Source organism: Saccopteryx leptura, chromosome 2 (assembly GCF_036850995.1).
Source record: "Saccopteryx leptura isolate mSacLep1 chromosome 2, mSacLep1_pri_phased_curated, whole genome shotgun sequence".
Taxonomy (NCBI): domain Eukaryota; kingdom Metazoa; phylum Chordata; class Mammalia; order Chiroptera; family Emballonuridae; genus Saccopteryx; species Saccopteryx leptura.
The window spans coordinates 316710942-316722130 of NC_089504.1; the positions used below are offsets into that span (position 1 = coordinate 316710942).

The 11189-nt window shown below is 43.3% G+C and overlaps 2 protein-coding genes across 2 annotated transcripts; both read left to right on the forward strand.

Moving 5' to 3' along the window:
* Positions 1-827: 827 nt before the first annotated feature.
* On the forward strand, positions 828-1789 carry LOC136393567 (olfactory receptor 2A5-like). The gene has a single exon (XM_066366213.1). It carries the CDS (start codon positions 828-830, stop codon positions 1755-1757), a length of 930 nt encoding a protein of 309 aa, XP_066222310.1. The 3' UTR covers positions 1758-1789.
* A 6882-nt stretch (positions 1790-8671) lies between these two features.
* On the forward strand, positions 8672-9726 carry LOC136392228 (olfactory receptor 2A25-like). The gene is given in 2 exon segments (XM_066364282.1): positions 8672-9124; positions 9127-9726. Coding segments are annotated over 2 exon segments (1053 nt in total).
* Positions 9727-11189: the final 1463 nt, after the last annotated feature.

Below are 11189 nucleotides of genomic sequence, written 5' to 3' on the forward strand. Positions count from 1 at the left end.
GGGCACTATTTAGATGCAGGGGGCCCCAGAAACAGGGGAGAACTTGGGGAGGGGTAGGAGGGGTAATATTATATCAGTAACTCTTTACATAGATAACCACTTGCCCTGACCCTGTACCGTAAATGACTTCTATGAATGCTGACCAGATTGGTGATGTCGCCCTGCTTGTGCCCAGAGGGAGACAGCCAGATCTTCCTGCATAGCGTTAGGGAGTGAAAGACTTACTGCCGACATTTACCAGAGCCTGAAACCTGGTGAAGTCCGAGGACAACAGACCTCTTTGAAGCTGCACCTGTAAATCTCATTCCCTAGCTCACTCATTCATACATTTACTCTGTGCTCATTTACTGAGCACCTACAGTGTGCAAGGTACTCGGCACACGTTATATAATAAGAGCAAATCAAGTGAGAAAGAGACAGTGACTACAAAATTTGAAAACTAAGTAAATTAGAAAATAAACCTACATGAGAATATGGCTCGGGGCCTTTCTCAAAAATAAAATGATTAGTCATTCTGGAAAACAGTATTTTTTTTCCTGTGGCTGTTATCATGATGGTAAATTTGTGGGTCTTGCAATGAACGTTACTAGTATTCTGTAGAAATGACACGCTGTGCACACTTACATGAGTTACGCAAACAGGTTGTATTTCTGCATTAGTGTGGACGAAGGGAATCTGACAAGACAATTGCAAAGGATTGCTGGCCGAGTTAACACACAGTGTACCCATAACCCCCTCCTTCTGTTTCATGCTAATCCAGAGCTGCCTCTGCGCCTCAGCCCACAGCACCCTGCAGGGAGCCACACAGGCACTGTCACCAGGGCGTGATGGAAAATCAGACGTGGGTCACAGAGTTCATCCTCCTGGGGTTCCCGCTACACCCAGAGATGCAGAGGCTCCTCTGTGGGCTCTTCTCCCTGTTCTATGCTCTCACCCTGCTTGGCAACGGGCTCATTCTCGGGCTCATCTGGCTGGACTCCCGGCTGCACACCCCCATGTACTGCTTCCTTGCCCACCTGGCTGTCATTGACATGTCCTATGCTTCCAACAATGTCCCCAAAATGCTGGAAAACCTTCTGAAAAAGAAGAAAACAATCTCCTTTGTCCCGTGCATAATGCAGACATTTTTATACATGGCCTTTGCTCACACTGAGTGTCTCATCTTGGTAGTAATGTCCTATGATCGGTATGTGGCCATCTGCCACCCCCTCCGTTACTCTGTCATCATGAGCTGGAGAGCGTGCACTGTCCTGGCTGTCACTTCCTGGGCATGTGGCTCCCTCCTGGCTCTGGTCCATGTGGTTCTCATCCTGAGGCTGCCCTTCTGTGGGCCTCAGGAAATCAACCACTTCTTCTGCGAGCTCCTGTCTGTGCTCAGGCTGGCCTGTGCCGACACCAGGCTCAACCAGGTCGTCATCTTGGCTGCTTCTGTGTTTATCTTACTGGGGCCCCTGTGCCTGGTGCTGGTGTCCTACACACTCATCCTCCTCGCTATCCTGAGGATCCAGTCCGAGGAGGGCCGCAGGAAGGCCTTCTCCACCTGCTCCTCCCACCTCTGCGTGGTCGGGCTCTTCTTTGGCAGCGCTATCGTCATGTACATGACCCCCAAGTCCCACCATCCCGAGGAGCAGCAGAAGATCCTGTCCCTGTTCTACAGCCTGTTCAACCCCATGCTGAACCCGCTGATCTACAGCCTCAGGAACACAGAGGTCAAGGGTGCCCTGAAGAGAGGAAATTGGAAACAGAGAGTGATGTGAGGGATGCCAGGGAGGGTCTTGAAGGTGGAAGATTTGTTCTCTTTGAGATTTGGGGGAATGGTAATGTGAATACTCAAAAATCCCATGTCTTAGATTTCTCATATGAAGAATACATATTAATTAGATTCTGTCCTTAAAGTGGGATACTGAGAGTGACAGAGAGAACAGGCCCTGAGACAAGAGTCATGTCCTGGGGAGGCACAGGGGTGGAGTCATGGACTCCTGTAGCCCATTCCCAGCTCTGTCTAAGACCGGTTTCTGTTCTGTGAGGATTTGTTCTCTCTGATCTCTTACATTCCTCTGTAATTTCCATAGCCCTCGTTGCTGTATGTATATGCTAACAATCCCACAATATATACTGCTGCAAGAGGGCACTTCTAACAAGACAGAACGGTCACCTTGGATAAGCAATCCCCTACAGGGAAATGCAGGAAGGACTAGGGGTAGAGCCTAGTCTGCTCTGGAAGGCAACATCAAAATTATACCATTTGGTCTGAAAAAGCACCTGTATCTGAGGCTAATGAATCTATTTATGTGAAAAGCAAAGTTTAATTATATGAATTTTTTACTATGAAGGACAGAAATATCATACTCTTTGTTTCATTCCATTCTGCACCGTTTTATTAGAAAGTGTTTGTGCCTAGAATAAATATGAGTCAGTTACTAGGTGGTGGTGCCTTTCGCAGAGTTCAGGTGACAGAGCTGAATGTAGGTGACTATGGCCCATTAGGATGATGATTACATAAACTATTTTAAAAGTAAGAAACATGTTGTGAATGGGAGAAAGCACCAGAGGAGGCCAATAGCTTGACAGAACATTGCTAGACCCACATTGAGAACCAGTAACACAACAAGGCCTCATAAAGACTTGCAGGAACCTCAACAAAATTCCAAAGAACACCTGCTCCAGAGGTTATAAATCACTTCTTCTGGACCCAAGCGGTCAGAACTATACGTAAGAGGAATTTATTTTAACATAAGATCATGACCTACTTGGCCAGCACATTGTGATCACAGTGATTTCTTTATCACAGTCATTATGGAGTCTTCGAAAGTCTTTTCCTCCCTACTCTTCTAGTGTTATGAGCCATTCAAGTATTGACAGTATATTATCTGCTTTCTCTAGATCTATTTTTTTACACCTGAATTTTCTCATGTACCATTATCACTTCATGTCTTTCTTCTCCCATGAAATTAGGAAGCAAAAGGGAAACTTTTCCCTTCTAACCTTCCATTTTTATCTCAGTTCTCAGAAAGCCTCACTGCTCACTGTTCTACTCATTGACTGTTCTACTCATTAGCATATTTGGGCAAAACATTTTGTCTCTGGCCATTCTTATCGCCACAGAATCAGGACATTTCCTGCCCCAGAAATCCACAAACCTTGCTTTACCCCCTGCCCCACCCCTATATATATTTGAATAAAGCAATAAATATTGGCTCTAAGTGTAATCAAAAGCGCTATGGAATTATATTGAGTGTCCTGTTTTAAAGGTGCAAAGAAAAAAATTGGGCGATATTTTAAATTACAAAATGGCTTTTTAACTATACCTAGAAAAATTATTATTTTCTCTAAAATATGCTTACCTTATGTTGAGGTTAAACCCCTAAAAAGGAAGAGGCAGAGGAAAATATAGGATAATCTCTCACACACAAAATGTAAGCCATAGGTTTGAATTTAGAATACTTCTACAAGGGCCCATTAGAAGAATTAGAGGTATTCACTCTAATTATGTCAGTTCAAAACACTTGAGGAAGAATGGGCCTAAAAGACCAAGCTTCTGCCAAGGTAACTGGTGCAGGTGAATTATAAATAGATCATTGCTAGCAGGTCTCAGATGTGGACTTTTATTTTTTGGATTGAATAAAAAAATTTTTTTTTAAAACACAACAAAACTATATTTTGTTAATAAATTGCAGGAAATGTCTGAGTATATGAAAGATTTCTATTAACTGCTTTAATATTTCAGTTTTAAAATTCTACTAAGAAAATTATATTTTTCTCTTATGACTTCTTTTTATATGTATTCTTTTAACCTGTGTCCCAGCTCTCAAAGAGCCGAAGAACGGGAAGAAGGATGCATTTCCCTTATGTTGAGGGTTCTGCTGGGTGCTTCCCAAACATTATCCTATTCCCACTTCACCAGTGACAACACTGCTAAGTAGACATTATTTTCCTCCTTTCACAGATAAGGAAACAAAGCTTCAGAGTGGTTTAGTAATTCGGCCTACATCACACAGCCAGGAATAGGACTTAGCTGGGAGTTTAACACAATCACCCTGTTTCTAAACCTACACTGCTTCTTAGCTTTCTTCCCGCAAATGTCACAAATTTTTGCTCATTACGGGTTATTATTGGCAGCCACATAACAGAGCAGACTGGTGGTGGAGGGGAGATAAAAAAGAGTTTATATTATTCCGGTCATAGCATTAACACCAGAAAGAACACTTCTGCTATCCAGCCCGTCATTGGAGAGTCATTGCTACCCTTGATAAGAGTAGAAACCCTCACCTTCCTGGCTTGATCATGCCCAGTAACAACCCCTTTTCCATGCCTTCCTGCAAAATTCCCGTCGCCCCATAGGGAAAGGGGGCAGCCTGAGTAGGGCGCCATGCTATTCTTGCTGTCTGCTGTTACCCGTGATTCCAGCCTTTTGCCCATCATCACATTTACCCATTAGTCTTCTCCTCCTGCATGAGGAATGCTCTGTCAGGAGCTCCCCTGCTTCTCCTGCCTGTAGACCCAGGATGGACCTACCTCACCCCTGCTCTAGGCTGATGGGCTGAAGGAGAACAGGAACCCAGTGCACGTGCAAATGGAGGTGCTGGGTATTTTGAATTCCCATTCTTACTGAGCCACAGCATCTAAACATAAGTTAGCCTCCCCAGTCCGCGGTTTTATCTTAGGTCAGATGTGAAGAACAATGCTTTCACTAGGTACCTACCTCACGTAACTGTTATCAGTGTTAAAGGAGCATGGGGAAAGTGTGTAATTACAAGTGTGTCTAAACACAGGGATGGTGCTGGGGCCTGCATCTGTAATGTGGTGTGGTGTAGCCAGGAGAGCCCCTGGTGGGCTGATAAAAGGTGGAAACAGGCTGTCTCTTGACATACATTTGTGCTCCGTGGTGGTGGCTCTTGCAAGTAGATTTTCCATGTCCAGGTGGGCCGCAGCTGCGCTGATGGCAAGTGTGAACACGAGCGCCTCCAATGGAGGGAACAGTGTCGCACACTCCCATCCCTGTACTGCAGTACCACCTGTACTGCAAACAGGTGGGCTCCAGGTGATCGGACATAAATAAAGTGGGACCAGCATGCTCTGCGGTAACATCAGTGAGGAGCTTCTGACGTCTCCCTGGGCGCGAGACAGGTGCGTGTGCAAGTCCAGCATGAGCCGAGAGAGGTCAAAGGGCAAGGGGCGGAGCCTCAACAGCTGGTCTTCAACAGCTGCCCAACGGCTCTGGGCTTCCAGTACCCGCGACCTCCGCGGTAGTGGCAGGTGTTTAGCCCCTGGTGGCCCACGGTGCGGGGCTGCTCAGACCGCGGGGCCCACCCCCAGAGCTGGCCCACCTCTGCGCCTCCCCTCTCAGAACCCAGACCTGGCGCTGGGGCCGCCAGATCCCCAGGCGTGGCCCACCTGCTGCAGGGCGCTCCCCTGCGTCTAGTCCCGGGAGACACAGAGCCCTGGCCTGACCCGGCGCTGCCCCCACACTGCCACGTCCCTCCCTGCCAGGTAGGTTCTTCACATCTTTTTAAAAAAAAAAACAACTTGGAATTCCTGATGCCAACCTCAACCATCATCAGGGAGGCTCTGTCTTCCCATCACAAAGAGTCCTCAAACTCATTACCCAAGATACCCCAGTCCTCTTTTCAAAGATCGGAGAAATGTATGAAAAATAAAATTATGGCTCGAGGAACCCAGAATCAGAGGAAATGAAATAGAAAAGTATGGAAGGGCATTTTTTTTTTTCAAAACTATAGAGAAAACTCACCCCCCTCCCCTTCCCTCATAAATCCAGAATTGTAAAGGAGGTCAATTTCCATTTCAGGAAGAGGAGAAAACACTAAGTAGTTACAGTCCTCGGGGAAACTTGACCTTTTTTCCCCCTTGACTCAGAATCTCTGGAAATGAGAGCACGGAGATTGTTTCCTGGAGAGAGTTACCCTTCCCTCTGGCACCACACTGAAACCCTCCACACAGGATTTAACAAGTCCCCTCGGGAGACCTTGCCCTGTTTCTGACTCCCTCACCTGTTCCCCCTCACTTCCGTAGGCCTTGCTACCTGGTCTTACTTTATAATTTATAAGTTGTATTCCTTGTGGTGACTTAATGGAAAAAAATCTATAGGATACATGTTCCAGTCAGTGGTCACTTAAAACTCAGCCAACAATAGAGAGGATGGGAAAATATATAGATCCCATCTATCCTGCTTACCACTTACTCTGTTTGGAGGGTTAGTAAGTGGGGAAATGTTGGAGTTCTTGAAGCCATAATAAATCCACGCACATGGTAATTGTAATGTATGCGGGAGTCCCAGAAATCATGCCAGTGCTTCTGAATTGACGATTGTGGACCCCACAGTGAGTGAAGGAACCATCAGCATCGCAGTCCTGTCATAAGCATCCCTCTGGAGAAGACCAGAGAGAAGCCCCCCGAGAGCCCCTTTTCCCTGGAGGGAAGCTGATGGCAGTGTGCCTGATGGATCTTTGTCCCCTCCCCTGCACCAGACACTCGGAAGTGTCCTGAAACACTTCCTATAAGTCTGTGCTAAGTTTCTTATATCATCCAGTCTTTTTTTTCACTATGCCATTTCAGATAGGCTATAATGCAAAATCACAAGGCAAAGTGGAATTGTAACTATCTGTCAATGCCAGATGCCTGCTATTTATAGACCTACCTAATAGAATAATTTAAAAGTTTTTGTCCCTTTTAGATATACCTAATACGGATCTTATACTTTGATGCATTTAGTGTTGAATTTCTTGTTTAAATTATAAGCAAATAACTGTTTGACAGATTTGCTTGAAAATCTTCCTGTTGATCCATAAAATTAAGTCATGTTTTTATGAGCTAATGGACCTAGTTGACCACAAAATGAGTTTGTGACAGAAGAGCATCCTGAAGTTTTTATTTTTGAAAGGGAACTTCCATTTGGTGAGTTATTTAAATATGAAAATGATTATCTTTTGAGTCCTTTCAACAGCCTTGTCATTCCAAACAGGTTATATCAATATATACCAGCAGGCAGGAATTGTCTTGTAAATCCTCAGCCAAGACATGTGGCAAGACATTGAACACGTGTAGTAAATATCTGTGGGTTTTATGTTTCGGGCGTTAGCTGCCTGCAGATAGGAGGGAGATGAGATGGCACTAGTTGGTTCTTCTCGTTTAGTTTATTGTGTGCCTTCATCATAGGACATTTTAGAAATAGCATTGCTGTCTTCTTTGGCCCCAGATGATGCAAGAAAGTTGAAATGAAAATGGCTCTTTTTTATGCATTTAGGGCCAATGAATCCTGTAGTTGGAAGAGACCTCAGTGTTCTTGTTCATCATCATAACATGGGAATCCCATCTTGAATAAATGGTTCATCAAAGTCAGATTGAAAATATCCACCGATGTAAAGTTCAGTCCTAATAAAACAACCATTTTTTCTTCAAGGAGGTGATTTCAATTGTTATGAAGTTATTTCTTGGACTAAGATAAAATCATGTCCCAATATTTCTACTGTGAATTCCAATTCTTCCTTTGAAGCAGGGTAAAACCTTCACACTTTTGCTTATACAACCTTGCAAATATTAACTTATCAGAAAATTTGAATGGTGAACTAATAGAAACTCAATTATAAATTTTTCTTAAATTCTTATTTTAGTGAAATTCAGGTGAATTCTGGACTGAAAGGATATACAGTTAGATGGGCAAGTAATAGTTTAATAGTTATAAGTCAAACTGCAGAATGCCCACTCTGTGGTAGAAGTACTTTTTAAAAATTGATAAGCCACAAAAAATTAAAGATTCATGGTAAATAATGTTTTTATATTGGAGTTAAGCTATAAAATATGTTGAAGGTTCTGTGAATATGATTATATAATTAGAGCTTTATCTATCACCTTGGATATTGATCAATATTTTTTTAAACCCCAGTCTATGACCCATCAGGAAGTCATTCAAACAGCATTTTTACTAGTGAAATAGAGTAGAAAATAATATAGAAAATACCAAGTAGCTTGCTCACTTGCACATAATGATTCAAATGCACATGTTTATATATTTGTAATTATTTTTCTAACTCTAACATATACCTTATGAATATACAAACAGATATAGACTATAAATATTCATATAGTGGACAAAAGGGTGATGGATGACATCTGATCATGAAATATACTATCACAATAGACCATATGTGGGCTCAAAAATCAGAAGTCAAAGTCCTTTCTCTTGAATCCAGCTAAAGCAGTGGCAGTTTGCCTGCCATTTTCTCAACTTAATTCAAGATCGTGCTTCAGTGAAAGTTACAAGGCTAACAAATGTTTCACATACTATATTTTTGTGAGGTCCCATTAGAAGGCTCTCTGACCTGCTCCTCACCCTGCCTGTCCTCATGTATAGATGGAGATGGAAGGGTACAGAATGCATTCACGTGGATGACTGTGTGCATGGTGATCCGCGACACCCAGGGCAAGCCTCTGATGCAGCCGGACTGACCCAGGAGAGTTCCCGGCTAGGAAGACAGAGCGTTGACATACTTTGAACTGTGGTGAAAGTTGGTTTGGAAATAAAGGTAAGATTTACCGAATATGTAATAGAATACTATCATGTAGTTTATCACAGTGACAAAAATTTCCTTCTGTGTCATTTGCATGCGTCATGTTCACTTAGTAAGTGACTAGCGGGACATCAGTACCATTGAAGATGTTTTGTGAGGAAAGAAACAACGACGTGCAGACCCACCATGTTAAGCCTTTCCCTCAGGCTTGGGTTTGCTGAGCTCCCCTGTCTCTTCCCCAGGGACATGGGGGAAACCAGACTTCTGTCACAGAGTTCCTGCTGCTGGGATTTCCCCGCGGCCCAGGGGTGCAGAGGCTCCTCTTTGGGCTCTTCTCCCTGTTCTGTGCCCTCACCCTGCTGGGCAACGGGCTCATCCTGGGGCTCCTCTGGCTGGACTCCCAGCTGCACACCCCCACGTACTGCTTCCTCACCCACCTGGCCACCGTGGACATGGCCTATGCCTGCACCATGGTGCCCCAGATGCTGGCCAACCTCCTGAGTCCAGCCAGGCCCGTCTCCTTTGCGGGCTGCATGGCACAGACCTTTCTCTTGACCTTTGCTCACACTGAGTGTTTTCTTCTGGTGGTGATGTCCTATGTGACTGGTACATGGCCATCTGCCACCCCTTCTGGTATTCTGCCATCATGAGCTGGAGAATTCACATCACACTGGCAGTGACTTCCTGGGCTTTAGGAGTCCTCATGGCCCTAGTACATCTCGCGTTACTCTTACCATTGCCCTTCTGTGGACCTCAGAGAGTGAATCACTTTTTCTGTGAAATTACAGCTGTTCTCAGACTTGCCTGTGCCAACACTCACACGAATGAGATTATGATTTTGGCTGGGGCAGTGTTGGTGCTGGCGGGACCGTTCTCCTTAATTGTGATGTCCTGCATTCACATTCTGCGTGCCATCCTAAAGATCCAGTCGGGAGAGGGGTGCCAGAAGCCCCTCTCCACCTGCTCATCTCACGTCTGTCTGGTTGAGCTCCTCTATGGCATGGTCATTAACATGTATTTGGGGCCCCAACATGGGAGCCCCAAGGAGCAGAATAAGTATCTCCTCCTGTTTCACAGCCTTTTCAACCCCATGCTTAATCCCCTGATCTACAGTCTGAGAAGCAGAGAAGTCAGCGCTGCTCTGAAGAGGATGTTTGGAAAGGAGAGAATTTCACGAGAGCCTCATAGAATAATAAAGTGACTCAGTGAAGAGGGACCGGAAGTCATCCCCTCCAGCACCTGCGCAGGATGCACAGACCACTCTAGGGCATCCTGTTCATCCTCCTGGAGTTCTCCTATGACCACCTGACCAGAGAGCCCCCTCTGCTTTCCTTCCGCCATCAGTGCTGCCCCGGGAAATGCAACTCTCTTCCCGTAGCTGCACAGTGCCCACGCGGTTAATATGGTTACATGAAATATTCCCAATAAGAGAAAATAAATTTGTGTATTCCATAATCAGGACTTGAGGGCAAAATTTTATAGAATAAAGTAAGGTACTGGCAGAATATTTAAAATATAAGATTTGAGAGATGTTGATTACATAGCAGTTATTTAAATATTTTAAATTGAGCAACTGTCATCTTCAAAAATAGGCTTCCATTTAAAATATTTGATTATAATTTCTGTGATAAGGAGTAATGTTTTCTAAGGCATCATCAACTTAACAGCCATGACTTCAAGGGAAAGAGAATTAAGGATGTAACTGGTGGAGCTAACAAGAAGAAGAAAACCCCAAAGGACATCATGCTAAAAATATACAGACACGCGGGAACTTTCGCTGTCGCTGTTTTCCTCTGCTTCTGGGGTGCAGATGGAGCTCCATAGATGGTGAGACGAGGGCAAGGGAGCAGAATGGAGGTGACTGAGAGTCCTTGGATGAATGATACATTTTCTCTCGTTGGTTTGGTCACTTGTCTCCCAGGGAAAATGACCAATACTTAGAACATTCTGGCAAATAGGAATAGATTATATACTTGTTGTGATAACTATTTGGCCAATAATGCTAGAGTTATAAATTATCAGTAATAATTTGCTTTTTAAAGTGAGAGATTTGAGGTCAATTAAATAATCATTTGTTTTTTCCCTTTTTTTATTCTTTTTTCTTTTTTGTGTGTGTCTTCTTTTTATTTTTGTGAATAATCATTTTAACCAAACACAGAACTCCCAACTCTAAATTATGAAGTGATAGGAGACAGTTAAGAAGCAGTGGAAAAGATATGTAAAGAGACTTTTTTTTCCAGCACTTTTTTCTTAATTTTATCATACATTACACTCCTGAATAAACTGTATCAAAGGAAAATATTTAACTATTAAAATAATTTGGGGTTTTTTTTTGTGAGAAGTGTTTTTAAAGATGAAAATACATGGACTTCTTTCTTACAAAGCATCCCTTTTGTAAGGAAGTCTGTTTTGTAGACATTACTCCATGACCAAAAAAAGGTTAAAAACCCATGATTTTGAATTCAGATAAAGCTGTTTTGTTTTTTTTTACAAAGTTCTGCCAGTTTCTAGATGTATAAACTTTTATAATATAGTACTTAAATTCTTTGGAATTTATTATGTATAAAATGAATTCACTAATACTAACATCATAGGTTTGTGTGAAGAGGAGATACTATGCAAAATGCTTAGCAGAATTCATGAGTTATAATAAAAGCTCAATAA

Excerpts from the sequence above, each read along its gene's own strand:
- LOC136393567 (XM_066366213.1), top strand. The coding sequence starts at position 828 with ATGGAAAATCAGACGTGGGTCACAGAGTTCATCCTCCTGGGGTTCCCG.